General features: G+C 45.4%; 1 protein-coding gene across 1 annotated transcript in view; it reads left to right on the forward strand.

The window, feature by feature from the left end:
- The window catches only part of TEX11 (testis expressed 11), a 111,260-nt gene that overhangs the window by 25,573 nt on the left and 70,616 nt on the right, over positions 1 to 15,071 (forward strand). Inside the window, exons 10-14 of the mRNA XM_034782588.1 lie at positions 3,673 to 3,730; positions 4,584 to 4,679; positions 5,207 to 5,288; positions 12,691 to 12,769; positions 14,261 to 14,412. Coding sequence (XP_034638479.1) covers positions 3,673 to 3,730; positions 4,584 to 4,679; positions 5,207 to 5,288; positions 12,691 to 12,769; positions 14,261 to 14,412 — 467 coding nt within the window. The remainder of the gene's footprint in view (positions 1 to 3,672; positions 3,731 to 4,583; positions 4,680 to 5,206; positions 5,289 to 12,690; positions 12,770 to 14,260; positions 14,413 to 15,071) is intronic.

Genomic DNA, 15,071 nt, shown 5'->3' on the forward strand with positions numbered 1-15,071 from the left:
CCTTAATTCTGTCCATACATCTTATTCTCCCGAGGAGGCTGTGCTTTAGGAGGATTGTTCTCAGCTATTGCCCCTTTCATAATGCCATGGTGATGGTTGCACCTTAAGAGATGTGAAAAATGCAGAAAAATAATTAATGTCAGCATTACATGCATTTGCTAAGAGTAGTCTTTGAATTGTTCATAAAAGAGTTACATACCAAAAGCCATAATTATACTGTTGATGAAAGTTTGTTTCATTTATTAATTCTCCCTACTTTAGTGTTCTCAGCCACATTCATCGGGCTACAAGGGCTCAGGCGGCTCCGCAACTGGCCTGGTGCCTTTACTGCTCGCTCACTGTTACATGTGACCTTGACAGATTTATTAGGTTTCCAATGTTGACAACTTGGAGAGAATCCACAAAACAGCAACACAAATGATTTGTCTATCTACACCGCTACCTCGATATAACGTGACCCGATATAACACGAATTCGGATATAACGTGGTAAAGCAGTGCTCTGGGGGGGGAGGGGGGAGGGACTGCACAGTTCAGTGGATCAAAGCAAGTTCAATATAACGCGGTTTCACCTATAATGTGGTAAGATTTTTTGGCTCCCGAGGACAGCGTTATATCGAGGTAGAGGTGTATTTGGACTAAATGACAACATGCTAACTATCTACATATATTATAGGATGTATACTCCAACGTGGGAAAGGAATTGTAAGGGATGGTAAGATGGAGACCAAGGAAGCAGTGCAATAAAATTAAGAAAAAGAACATTTAGGCTATCAAGAAAAATTATCCTGTACCAGACTCAGAAAATCAGAATGGATTTTTAAAAAAATTATTTAGAAGAAGTCAACTTGACAATGCCCCCTTTAATCTCAAACATTTAATGATCATAGATATGGAGTCATGGAAGTCTTAAAGTAGAGTTTAGGGTTAGTTAAAACTGATATTTTGGAGAACATCTCTTTATTTTGTTCCCTGTACTTAGAAGATGGGATACTAAGTGCTCACAAACACCAGTGAGAAAATCTTTGGAGTACCGAACTAACCTTTGCAAAGCACAAACATTTGCCTGGATAGAATGTTATAGCACCATCTAGTGGGATTAATGTTATCTCATACTGAGAAAATATCAACTCTGGGAATAAATTCTCACAGACAGAGGCAGATTAAGGTTTCATGGGGCCCTGGGCCAGAGCACATGGGGGCCCCCCTCCCCACACCTTCTGCCTGTGACCCTGCCCAGGGTCCCACACCATTCTGTCCCTTTCCCCTGTTCCACCCATGGTCCTTCCCCATTCCACCCGCTCACTGCAGCCCTCCTTTGCTCCTTTCTACCCCCCATCCCTGAGGCCCCAAGACTGGAGAAGCTCTGTCCCCCCACAGGGCCCTGGGGCCGCAGTGGGGAGTGAGAGCTCTCCCAGCTCTGAGGCCGCAGCAGGGGGCCAGAGCTCCTCCAGTTCCAGGACGGCAGCCGGGGTCTTGGCACTGGAGCTTCCCATGCTGCTCGGGGCTTCTAACGGGGAGTGGAGCTGGGGCACTGGGGCTTCCCCCTCCCCTCAGCGCTGCTGCCAGGGAGCAGAGCGGGGTCAGGCATGGGGGCTTACCCACCCCCACCCCCAGCGCTGCTGCCAGGGAGCAGAGCGGGGTCAGGCATGGGGGTTCCCCCACCTGCTCGGCACTGCTGCCAGGGAGCAGAGCGGGGTCAGGCATGGGGGTTCCCCCACCTGCTCGGCACTGCTGCCAGGGAGCAGAGCAGGGTTGGGGTGTGGGGCTTGCTCCACTGCCTCCGCCCGGTGCTCCCGCTGGGGAGAGGGGTCGGGGCATGGAGACTTCCCCCATCCTGCCCCGGTGTTTGTCTGCTGGGGGAAGGGCACCCATTATTCCGGGGCCCCCCAATTGGCTAGGGCCCCTTGGCTAATCCGCCACTGCCCACAGATGTAATTTGTTTTTGCATCCCTAAAGTTTTATTTGCCCATGTCCCATTTGTTACCTACCTTCAGTTTTATGGAATTCCCCACAGGCATTCACCTCAGAGGCCTTTTATACTGTGAATTAGTTTTTAGAACAAGGACTGGGAATTGAGATTCCTAGGTTCTGTTTCTGGCTCTGCTACTGATTTGCCATGACCTTGAAAGCAAGTTACTTACCTTCTATGTGATTTAGGTCTTGTCTACACTTGAAACATTACAGTGGCATTGCTGCAACTGCGCCGCTGTAAGCTCTTCAGTATAGACACTACCTATGCTGTTGGGAGGGGTTCTCCCATCTTCACAGGCAATCCACCTCCCCAGTAGGCGGTAGCTAAGTCAACAGAATAATTCTTCCATTAGCCTAGCACTGTCTACACTGGGTGTTAGGTCAGCTTAATTTAATTGCTCTGGAGTGTGGATTTTTCACACCCGTGAGTGATGTAGCTGGGTTGACTTAACTTTTTAGTGTAGACCAGGCCTAAATTTCCTCATCTGTAAAGTGGGAATGATAATTCTGTTATTCTGAGAGGTATTGGTGACTGCTTGGGTCACACACCTCTTTGAGCTTAGGCTGTGAATGCACCCTGTAGTTAACATGAGTATCAGAATGTTAAACAGAAGCACCTCACCTAAGACAAAATGGGGTTGTGAACCCATCTAGGAGTTTAGACTGAGTGGAAAGAGGGATTTTGCTGAACATTGTGTGTGTGAGAGAGGGAAGGCAGAGCACACACAAACTGAGAACAAACAACACAGAGAGAGAGGCAGAGACAAAAAGCAAGAAAGCCATGCAGTAGCCTGTGAGCACAGCATGACCTGAGAAAAGCCAGTGAGAGCTTTTCAGATTGTTGGCTAAAAAGACTTCGGGGTACAAGCTAAGAATTTGATTCTTTTGTTCTTGGTTTCTCTTGTGTTTGGAGAAGCAGGACTTTGTACATTGCTTGTAAATAAACAAGTCTGTATTAAAGAAAATATTAGACTCCATCAATTTCTACTTCCAGCTGGAACATCTCCTAGGCCCAGAAATTTGACTAGCCACTCCGGTAAAAAAAGGGGCAGCACGTATCTACCTCAAAGTGGGGTTATGAAGCTTAATTAACTAACTTGAGTAAAGCAGAAAGAACTTAGTGCAATTCAGATCTGGGGATTTAGAAGGCAAATTAAATCCTCTGTTCTTAGATAATGGTGAATACTGTGTATGATTGTGTATCTGTCTTGTTGTCATCTTGTCCCATGATAATCATATCAGGCTGAGAAGTTCAAGAATGAATTCAGTTACTCTTACAGCGTCCTTTGTAAGGACACCTTGAGCCAAAGTGCTAAATTTGAAGAGTATCACTTTCTTTACCATATGACATTCAAAAGTGTTGGCAGGTGTTAGAGCCTGCTTCTGACACAGCTTACACAGTTGACATATCTTGGTCCTATCTCTATTGATTTTCATTCCTGTAAAGTGCCCTGTCGGCAGTCTCATGGATATTATTAAAGGATATTATTTTCTGATGCTTTGATATCAATCAGAGGATCTTTTATCTTGTCACCATTTATTTTAGCTAATATTTTCCTCTGTGTGCTCTATGTGGCTCCTAACGATAAATGAAATGGAAAAGGTAAGTATGAGCTCGCTGCATAGCCCAGAAAGCTGACTGAGTTCTTCTTACATCTCTTAGCCCATATAATTCTGATTTTTTTCTTTTAAATTATAGCCAGAGCTATGAGATTGGGAAAATGGATAAGAAGTATTCTCCCGGGGAAGAAATGCAGGTAAGAAATACACATACAGAAACTTCTGAATTACACACAGACTAATAGGATGTCATTAGTGCCAGTCCTGCTCTGCAGCCCCCACTGCCTCTCTGTGCCCGTCTTGGACTTCCCCTCATAGCTCTGCCAGTGGTTATCCATCCTGATCTTTAGCACTTCCTGCTATTTTAGTCCCGCAGAAAGGTAGTATAGTGTAAATAATTCTCTACTAGATCCTAGGCTGAGTCTGAGACCGAGTCATTGCTGTGTGTGTCCTTAGTCATATTTGAACCTAGATTTTCATGCAGATGTAAAGCTAGTGCATTAATACTATATTCCAGCTAGTGTATTCGGGGAAGAATTATGTTATAACCCATAGGCTCCATCTTGACTGGGAAAAGTGGTCAAGTTAGGTTAGGTTTAGTGAATGTGTGTTTTTGAGTCTGACCTAAACTTGATCTTTTTCCTAGTTTAAATGAACTTTGAACTTGACCAGCTAAATTGAGCTAAAGGTTATCCTGCATCTACAGAAGGAAAAAGGTCAAGTTTAGGTCAGGCTTAGTTAGCACTTTTATTAAGCCTGACCTAAACTTAACCAGTTTACCATGTCAAGACAAATCTTCAGAAGGGATAAGAATACAATTGTTATATGATGGTAGTGCCTAGCAGTCCCAATCAAGGAACAACACATTGTGCTGGGCACTGGACCTCTAGTAACAGAGAAGACAGTCCCTGGCCCAGTGTGCTTACAGTGAATATTTTTCACAGCTTATATTTCCATCTCCTTTATTTCCACTCCTTTGTGCAAAATTTAAATGTTGTTTTTTGGTTATTTCATTTGTGTTTAATTATTCACTTTGTCTTTTCTTTCTAGGCTAAAGTGCTGCGGTTATTAGCCACTGTCTATTTGGAGTGGGATTGCGAACAGTATCAAGACAAGGCTCTCAGAGCTATAAGCCTGGCTAATGAGGTTGTAACTTACTGTGATGTCTAAGCAGGCTGGATTGATTTAAGACACCAATTTTAATAATGATTTAAATTGGCAAGCAGGAAACCTTGATTTAAATAATTGATTTTAATCTTGTTTTGCATTTGTGTTTTTAGTTATTTTCCTAAGCAAAGGTTGGTTATCATTGGTTGGTAACCATAAAACATATTGATTTGGAACTAAATATGGCATTTACACTAAATTTGGTTCTTCTTTTTGCTACCATATATTTGTTTAAACAATTATATAGCTTAATTTCCATTTATTCAGATTCTCAATTTTTTCATTTTTATTTTACACCATTTACCATTTTCTAACATTTGTTATTTACTAGGTTATTACTAATTTTTACTTACGATTTGTGTCAGGCTCTGTCCTGGCTAGAATTTCCTGACATTCTTTCATGTTTGTGAATGTGCTGGACTCTTGATAGGATTCAGCTGAAATTACTCTGAGTTTCAAAAAATAATTTGGCTGTTCATGTAATGTCATTGTTTTTCAATATGCAGGAGAATATGCATCCAGCTGGGTTTTTCTTGAAAATTAAAATCCTTCTGAAAAGTGCAGCATCTGATGAAGGCATCAGGACAGGTATATCAGCTCCGTATGTAATGTGGTTCAGAATAATGTCATTGATTCGAGGCCCAAGAAATAAGACTGAATGATGTGGGAGAGAGTTGAAATTAATCTCTCATCTGTTATAGAAGAAGGGGACTTATTTGTGAAATGTTACAGCCTGGTTTTGGGATGTATGTGGTGTGGAAATCTGTCTAAAATTATTATCGCTATCCTTGGGAATACAGATGCTATTGAGGGCCTGGTGTAACTTTGAATAAAAGGAAAAAATTACTTTTGCTGGCGAGTGACAGTTACATGCATTTGCTGAGGGAGGACTTGTTAGTACTAAGATAGTGAAAAGGCAGCTGTGTAAAAATGTTGATAGTTTTAGACTTTGGGCTGGATTCACTCAGGGTGAAATTAAATTTTGTGCAAAAGGCCAACACAGTTACTCCTCTGCTTGTGGGGGTGAGATACTACTTCACATGAGTAATGATGAGTCTGGCTGAGTATAAGTAGAGTGGTCAAGATAATGATTGGCCATGTATTGATCAAATAAAGTTCTCCTTCAAGTAGTGTCCCTATGGGTGCTGCACTGTAGCTGTGTCTCTGTCCCTGTGCTGCTGACTGGTGAACTTTGGCAGCAGTGTCTGTTGGGCTCACACATGCGATACTATCCTCATGCTGTGCCACGAGGCTAGTCAGGCTAACCGTCCTCGTCCTCCGTTCTTTCTCTACTGCCCCAGCTAGAGACGGAACCATTAGTAGATCCTTAACTCTTCTTTCAGTTGTTAATTTTTAGCTTCTAAAAGTTCTTTAGCCTTCCCTTATCTTTATTTTGGCCCTGCCAGAAGAAAAAAGAAAAGAAAAAGGACTTTGTTCTTCCATCGTCCCTGGTGGGGGCGGGGGACCCCGGTGGACAAGGGTATGCCTGGCTCTCGGGGCATCAAAAAGCGTCACACTTGCAGCAAGGCAATCCCAGTCATGGACAAGCACTCTCCATACATTTGCTGCCTTGGTGGGGGCCATGTTCAACAAAAGTGTTCCCTCTGCCAACAACTTGGACTGAGATCCCGCAAAGACTGAGAGCTTCACCAGAAGATCATCTTCATGGATGAAGATCTCCGACCACAGTCTAGGGTGACCAGACAGCAAATGTGAAAAATTGGGACGGGGGTGGGGGGTAATAGGAGACTGTATAAGAAAAAGACCCAAAAATTGGGACTGTCCCTATAAAATCGGGACATCTGGTCACCCTATCACAGTCCCCAGCCAGGCGTGAGTCTTCCTCCCAGTCTTCGACTTCAAAAGATAGTGGGTCGAGAAAGCGGTCTGGGAACTCCTTTCAAACGCTAAAGAGGAGAATGGGAAGTCTCCTCAGCAAGCCCAGGGATAACTGAAATCGATCACCATCTCGTTCAGTATCCTTGGCACTGCAGGCACTGAGATCGTCCGGCACCCATACCTCACAGCGACCGTTGGCACCTGGAGCTGCTGATAGGCCCACGGAACCTTTGGGCATGGGCACTGAGTCGCTGGTACGGAAGGATAAGGGCAAATGCCCTAAACTGCTCCCAGATTTGTGAACCGTCATTGGTACTAACAGTGGCACCGACCTACCTGGCACCAGACAGATCAATATGGGCAAGGTCTCCATCCCCTCTGGCACCGCCACCGATCCTGGGATGTTCGGTGCCGACAGAACTCCAGCAGACCGGGGACCTGGTTATATTGGAAGTTCCGAACTCACCACCTCTCGGTACTCAGAGGATGGCACCGAGCCAGGGTCGCTCAAGAGGTATTTCCCTACAATCCTACTACGCTCCTCCATGGTCAAGCAAAGGATCTGACAGTGAGTCAGATGGGGCTTCTGAGTACTCCTCCTGGGCTCCATATGGGACCCAATACCAACAGAGTCCAAGAATGTATCACCAGATGACACTGCTGCCATCCTGGTATGGTCACCCATGTGCACCTCCACCAGGCCCTATGCCACCACAGTGGCTCTACAGGGACCGCTTGGACAGCTCATCGCCAGCCTTCCTCCAGGGCACCGTGTGTCATCAGAGAACCTCACAGACCGCCTCCCTCCGCTATAGCATCATGAGCCTCAGTACCCTTAGAAGTTGTGGAGCAGGAGATGGATGCTGAGGAGGAGATTGCACCCAATGCCATATCCTCCTCTTCGCCAGACGAGGCGGTCATGCCATCACAGCCTTCCAGAGCAGACTATTTTCTCCTATTCCAGGAGCTGGCAAAGAGAGTGGCCGACACCCTCCATATACCATTGGAGGAGGTTAAGGATACGCACCACCAACTTATTGATATCCTGCACGTCTCATCCACCTCCAGTCATCCTCCCAATTAATGAGGCCATCCTTGACCCTGCTAAGGCAGTGTGGGAACCCCAGGCCTCGATAGTTCCAACTTGCAAGCAAGTGGACAAAAAGTATTGTGTCCCCACAAAGGAATCGCCAAGAAGACTACTGCCTCCCTCCACTCCCTGAAGGATTCCAGGGCCACTCTGAGATCACTGGGAGTTTATACACTGGTGCAAAAGAGACGATTCAGCTCACAATACCAACACAGGCAGTATTCAGCACTGTTCCCCGTGCAGCAGCACTATAAGCCCCAGAGGAAGAAGGGGAGATTCTCGAAGTGGAAGCCCTCAGGCTCCCAGTCCTTGGCTTAACCGCCTGCCCCTACACACCACTTTTGACAAGGAGGTCGAGGCTCCATGAGACCATTCCTCACTATCACCTGTGACCACACACCTATTTGGCCACTGTTTGGCAGCATTCCGCAGTGCCTGGGAGCACGTAACATTGGACAGATGAGTCCTAGAGATTGTCAGATCTGGATATTCCATCCATTTCACTTCCTACCTCCTCCACAACAGTCTTCCCTGCCCCTCTTCAGGGACCCTTCTCACAAGAGTCTACTATGGCAGGACATAGACTGCCTCCTGCAGTTAGGAGCCATAGAACCAGTACCTCAACGTCTGCGAGGCTAGGGGTTCTACTCTTGGTACTTCTTAATACCCAAAAGGGAGGTTGGAGACCCATCCTGGACCTAAGAACTCTCAACAAGTTTGTCAAAACTCAGACATTCAAGATGGTCACACTATTGACGATCATTCCATCACTGGAACACGGAGACTGGTTTTCAGCCCTCAACTCACAAGATGGCTATTTTCACATCTCAATACTACTGGCTCTCAGATGTTTCCTCAGGTTCACTCTGGGAAACAACCATTACCAATACAGAGTCCTTCCCTTCGAACTTTCATCGACCCCGAGAGTACAGTATTTTCCAAAGTTCTCAGTGGTGGTCACCCATTTAAGATCTCAAGGGATGATGATCTATCCTTACCTAGACGATTGTCTCCTCAGAGTCTGGTTGCTTCAGGAGGCTCATGGAGCCACTGGAGAGACAATAATCTTGTTCAAAGATCTGGGACTACAAATCAACTCGCAGAAGTCAACCCTTATGCCAGTGCAATACCTGGAATTTAGAGGGGTCGACCTAGACGCACTACAAGCCAAAGCCTTCCTACCTCAGGATAGATTTCACTCCCTGGTATCTCTTATAGACACGACTCAATACAGCCCTCAAGTGCCAGCCAGAACCTGCCTCCAGCTTCTGGGGCATATGGCTGCCGGCATGGCGGTGATTCCTCACGCCAGACTTCACGTGATGCCTACAGCTGTGGTTCAGCTCAGTTTACAGACTGAACAGGGACAGTCTGGCCAAACCCCGTCACTACCCACCAGGGTCAAAAACTCCCTGGACTGGTGAAAAGACCCAACCAATGCATGCAGAGGGATCCTCTCCCTACAGGGGCCACCTTTGTCGCCCCTTACCACGGACACATCCCTCTTAGGATGAGGCGCACATTTAAACAGTCTCACAGCACAAGGCAAATGGTCACCGGCAGAGAGCTCCCTTCATATCAATCTCCTCAAACTGAGAGCGGTCAGGAACGCCTGTACCAATTTCCTCCTGCTGATAGCAGGCTCACATATAAAGATCCAGACGGACAACATAGCCTGCATGGATTACATAGATCTCCAAGGAGGAGCCTGATCACCTCTCTATGCGCAGAGGCGATGAAACTGTGGAATTGGTGCATCTCTCACAAGCTCACCTGGTCCACAGCTTACCTCCCTGGCGCGCAAAATACGATAGCATACAAACTCAGTTGCACATTCCTGCACGACCATGAGTGGGAGATGCACCCATCAGTACTTCAGAGCTTGTTCACACGGCGGGGAACACTGTCCACTGATCTGTTTGCCACTTATCAGAACAAGAAGTGTCCACAATACTGTTCCAGGGTAGTGATTGGACAGCGATCTCTAGGCAATGCTCTCCTCTTTCCATGGGACAAGGACCTTCTTTATACCTTCCCTCTGTTTCCTCTTCTGCTGAAGGTCCTGCTCAAGATAAAGAGGATAGGCCTCACATGATTCTGATCACCCCTACCTGGCCGAGACAGACCTGATACCCTTACCTAATGCAGCTTGTGATGTGCGCTGATCTCCCTTTTGACCATCCCACACCTCCTCACACAGGACAAAGGGCGCACCATGCATCCCAACTTGGGGATCCTCTGACTCAAAGCATGGCCCTTAGGTGGTTCCAACTCCTAGAAAGCTCATGCTCAAAGGAAGCTCAGGAGCTCCTACTACACAGTAGAAAGTCCTCCACACAATGCACTTACTTGCAGAAATGGTCCAGGTTCCAGATTTGGTGCATGTCCCAGCAATTCTGTCTAGAGTGGACAACTCTTCTGCATATTCTGAAATATGCCCTGACCCTTAAAAAATCAGGGCTATCTCTGAGCTCTCTGAGTCCACCTCTGTATTTCACCATTCCATAGAGGGGTACTCAGTAATTTTGCACCTAACCATAAAAAGGTTCCTGAAAGGAATAACAAACCTCTTCCCTCAGCCTAGACTTCCCTCCCCCACTTGGGACCTAAATCTAGTATAAAAGGGCTGACTAGGCCCTCGTTTGAACCCATGGCCACTTGTTCGCTAACTTATCTGTTGATGAAAACGGTCTTTCTAGTCGCAATTACCTGTGCTAGAAGAATAGGGGAGATAGCAGCTTCAATGACACATCCTCCGTACATGGTATTCTTCCCAGACAAGGTCACGCTTAGGCCACATCTAAAGTTCCTGCCTAAAGTGACCTCCTCATTCCACATGAACCAGTCTATTCACCTTCCCACCTTCTACCCCAAGCCTCACTGGGAAATTAGGAAGGCCATACTACATACCCTGGACATTAGGAGAGCCCTTGCATTCTACCTCGATAGGACAGAAGCCTTCAGGTAATCCCCTAGATTGTTTCTCTCTATGCCAGAAAGATCAGTGATATCAGCCCAATAACTTTCTAAGTGGGTCTTGAATTGTGTTAGCAAGTACTACCAGATTTGTTACATGACCCTTCTGGACTCGATCTGTACATACTCCACAAGATCGGTCTCTTCATCTGTTGCCTTCTTAAAGCATGTCCCCATCTGGGAGATCTGCAGAGTGGCGACTTGTGCTTCAGTCCATACCTTCGCAGAACGTTATGCGACCACTGAGGACTCTGCCTCTGATACCATATTTGGCTCCACTGTTCTTTCTTCTGTGACCAATCCGACTCTGAAGTCCCAGCCCTCCAGAGGAACACCCACAAGGACACTACTCGAAGAAGAAGTTACTCACCCTGTTCAGTAACGATGGTTCTTCAAGATGTTCTTCACTATCCGCCCTCCTCCCATCTACTTTGGAGTTCTCATTATGACTCTGCAGTAGAGAAGGAACTGAGGAAGGTTAGCCCACATGCACTGGCTAGCCTCATGGCACAGCATGAGGAGAGACAGCGCGTGTGCGGGCCCAACAGACACTGCTACCAAAGTTCTCCAATCAGCAGCTCAGGGATGCAGACACACCTGCAGTGGAGCACCCATAGGGACACACACATTGAAGAACCATTGTTACCACACAGGGTGAGTAACTTCTTATGTTAACACAGGTTTGTTTTGTGGCACCTTTGAGACTAACAGAAGTACTGGGAGCATAAGCTTTCGTGGGTAAGAACCTCAGGTTCTTACCCACGAAAGCTTATGCTCCCAGTACTTCTGTTAGTCTCAAAGGTGCCACAGGACCCTCTGTTGCTTTTTACAGATTCAGACTAACACGGCTACCCCTCTGATACTTGACAGGTTTGTTTGTTTCATACAGGATATATAAACTATTCTTACTTGCTCCTCAGACTTGTCAGCACAGTATAAGTCAATTGGTTTCTCTGGTGGTATCACAACAGAAGAGTGTCTTCAGAAGGGATTTGAATTCAGAAAACTTGGTGGCTCAGGAAGAACTTTCTGTTCATAGAAGATGAGCTGTTCAAGGAAGGCACTGTGCTGTCTTCTCTGGAAAGCACTGGGTACATGGTGGGCACTTCCAGAAATAAATTTTGGTCTCCAGGTAACTGGTTTGAATTCTGGCAGATTGAAACTCACCTTCAGATGGCTGTTGAGGAATTTTAGTCCAATTTCTAGGGACAGGTGTCCAAAACCCACCATCATGCTAACTTGCTCTTTGGTTGCAGTCTTAACTGAGTGTCCACAGAGTCTGAACTCCCCACAGTCATTGAAGTGGTCCCTCCAGGCCAGGGTGGAGGCACATTGTGAAGGGACAGCTTGAGGAGGAAGCTTGCATTGTTGTTGTCCTTTCTGTTTGTGTTCTTATGAGAGACAGAGGACTTGAGTCTCCAGAGCTGTCAATTTGGCACCTTTCACTAGTCCCAAATTTATTTTGAAAACATGAAAAGAAAATGAAAACATGAAGAACATGTTTAACAGTTGCCTAGTTTTAGAATTATGATTTTTTTCCTAAGAAGACAAAAGACTTGAGAGTGAGTGTGAAGGAATGTACTTTATGGGACAGGCTGGAACAGCCTGGAGTGTAATCAAGGAGGCCCTGCCTTGCACTAAGACTGGGCTATTTAAACAGGAACAGGAAGTTAAGTAGAGAACAGGAGAGTAGAAGCTAGGCAGGCTGCAGTGGCTGGTGTTTTTTTAATCTGAGGCTCCAGGAGACTGGTTAAGCTAGACTCAGACTTTGTTTTGTGGATTTTTAAGTATGGGAGCTCTGATCTGCGGTCCTTAGATGAGGACCTTATGAACAGTTTATTGTAATTGTTGTCCTGAAACCTTATGAAAAGGGGACATGCTATTTTGTTCATGTGTGCTGGCTTCTCCTTGCCCCAGACTGTTAAAGCAAACCTAATGCTGTCCCATTTGGGGGAAATTAAAGTGGAGCACACCCACGACACCATACCAGTCTGCATGGGGGAATATAGAGACAGCCCATATCTTTACAGTGAGCAGATAAATTTCCTCAGTGACTCAGTAATCCCCATTTTTTCTTCTCTCTAGCTATTGCTGAACTTCTGCATCATGAGGTGTCACTAGATTTCTGTTTGAACACTGCTAAGCTGCTTCTGGAACATGAGAGGTACAGAACTTCAGCACCCCCTACTTGAGGGAGAACATACATTGCCTGGGATTCCCAGTATTCTTACAAAGTGATACCCAACAACAGGAGAGCTAAGTTGTAGAAATAGTGTGTCAGGGCATGATACAGTGTGAGTTGTGATGAAAGAGAGAGTTGCTACACCTTATCCTACATTGGCATAGTAGGTTGTCCCTGTGTAGCCAAGGCACAAATTAAGGCTTGGCAGCCCTGACTTTGGGAGCTGCTTCCTCCACTCTGTCCAAGCACAGCTCAGGATGAATGTTGAATCAGGGGTGCTATATTTATAGCTATTGCCTTTTATCTGGAGAGATGCTGTAGTTCAAGGCCTGTTTTAAGTTTCCATTACAAATTCCTGTTGTCAGGTCATCCGAGTTCAGGTAGTTTGGCAGTACTACTGTGCACTGAAGTGTGAGACGTTGGTTCAGAGCAACTTGTGCCAGTTGTTTCTCTGGCATGTGTGTTCAGGCACTGATGTGATGTGCTTGAGGCTCTGAGGAAGGAGATTATACTTTTTTGGGCCCCAGTCATGAAGTTGTGTTGGCATGTATTTTGCCTATCTTTCAACAGTTAGATAAGAAAATGTCTGAAGAGGAGCAAAGGGAGATTTCTGGCAGCCAGCAGGAAAGCTACGATGGACCAACAAAAGCTATTTTGAGGGTGTCTCCTCCAGGATTCTCCCATTTACTCCATGGACACTGTGACCACAGATACAGTTCTCTTGAGGGTGTTAAAAAAGGCTCCCTTCTGTGGGGTTTGAACATGTTATCCCATAGTGCTTCTATGACCTGCCAGCAAAGGATTGAGCATAATGCCAAACTCTTGTCCCCTATGTGATAATACATTTCCAGACTGTCTTAAACAAGGGCTTACACCCTTGAAATACTATTCTTGGGGCCTGCAGTTCTGGAAACAAACCCATAGAAGAGGTTAGGTTATAAGCAATATGTCTGTGAACAGGGAAGTCCCATTTCTACACTGCTGTCCTCTGTTTCTCCCTGTGTTTATGCAGTATACATATCTTGGAATCACATAGGTTATCGAGGATAGAATTTTAGCCTTAATGCTGGATTTATTTCCTTTTGGAAGGGTTAACCAGACTTTGAATGTTTCTTAAATGTAGATGTTTATGGACTATGGACTGATATGTTACAGGGCTGTCCTGGAGCCAAATGAGCATTTACTGGTTAGGGCACTAGTTCCCAGTCTGCTTTGTTGACCGCAAGGGATCCACAGAGCCTTTGAGAGTCAGGAATTGAGGGTGGCTCATAGAAGCGGTGGAGCATCTTTCTGCTATGAACTGGTCCTCAGAATGAAAAAGCTGGAGAATCACTGGGTTAAACCATCTAGATTCTTTTTTGTGAAAAGCAATCTAAGTGAAAAACAGATTTTATGAGATGTATATATTGAGCAGAATGGGAAGTCAACAGCTCCTTCTGCACAACTCTATTAAAAATGCATCTCTGTGAATAGGGAATTGGTTGGTTTTGATTTTCTGAAGTCCATCTCTGGGCGGTTTGCGTCCTCACCTGACCTCGGAAAAATCAGCTTACTCCACATCGAGTTTCTGTTACAAAGGATGAAGGAGCCGCTTGCCAAGCAAAAAATTGAAGATGTCATTACAGGTCAGTGTCCAACTTCTGCTGTCCTTTGTTGATGACAGGGCTTAATTGACTTAAGTAATTGATTTACCACTTCTCTCTCCTTAACTCCTCCTCTCCTCCTCCTTCCTTTATATCTTTTTCTTACTCTTTGTCATGTATTGTATATAGTAAGTTGCAGGGCTGCTACTAGCAGGTCATGCTCCTGTACCAGATTTGGACTGGCCAGAGCTTCCTGCTCAGAGAGATGCAGACCTGATGTGTTCACTATAAGATCCTTTAATGTTATGCCAGGTATGGCTGAGTTTAGCTTAAATAAAGTATGTTACACACAGTGCCACCTAGTGGCTGAACTGTACAATACAGGAGTACTTGTGGCATCCGAAGAAGTGGGCTGTAGTCCACGAAAGCTTATGCTCTAATAAATTTGTTAGTCTCTAAGGTGCCACAAGTACTCCTGTTCTTCTTTTTGCGGATACAGACTAACACGGCTGTTACTCTGAAACCTGTACAATACAGATTAGCATTCTATTACATATCTCCCTTTAAATTCTACATTCCTACCATTTACAAAATGTACACTATCACGGTATCTTTGAAGTTCAATATGGATCGGTCCGTTACATGTCTATGAATTATGCTGGTTCTTAATTACATGATTTGAAAGCATAACAGCTTAGTCA

The sequence above is a fragment of the Trachemys scripta genome, chromosome 9 (assembly GCF_013100865.1).
Source record: "Trachemys scripta elegans isolate TJP31775 chromosome 9, CAS_Tse_1.0, whole genome shotgun sequence".
Lineage (NCBI taxonomy): Eukaryota > Metazoa > Chordata > Testudines > Emydidae > Trachemys > Trachemys scripta.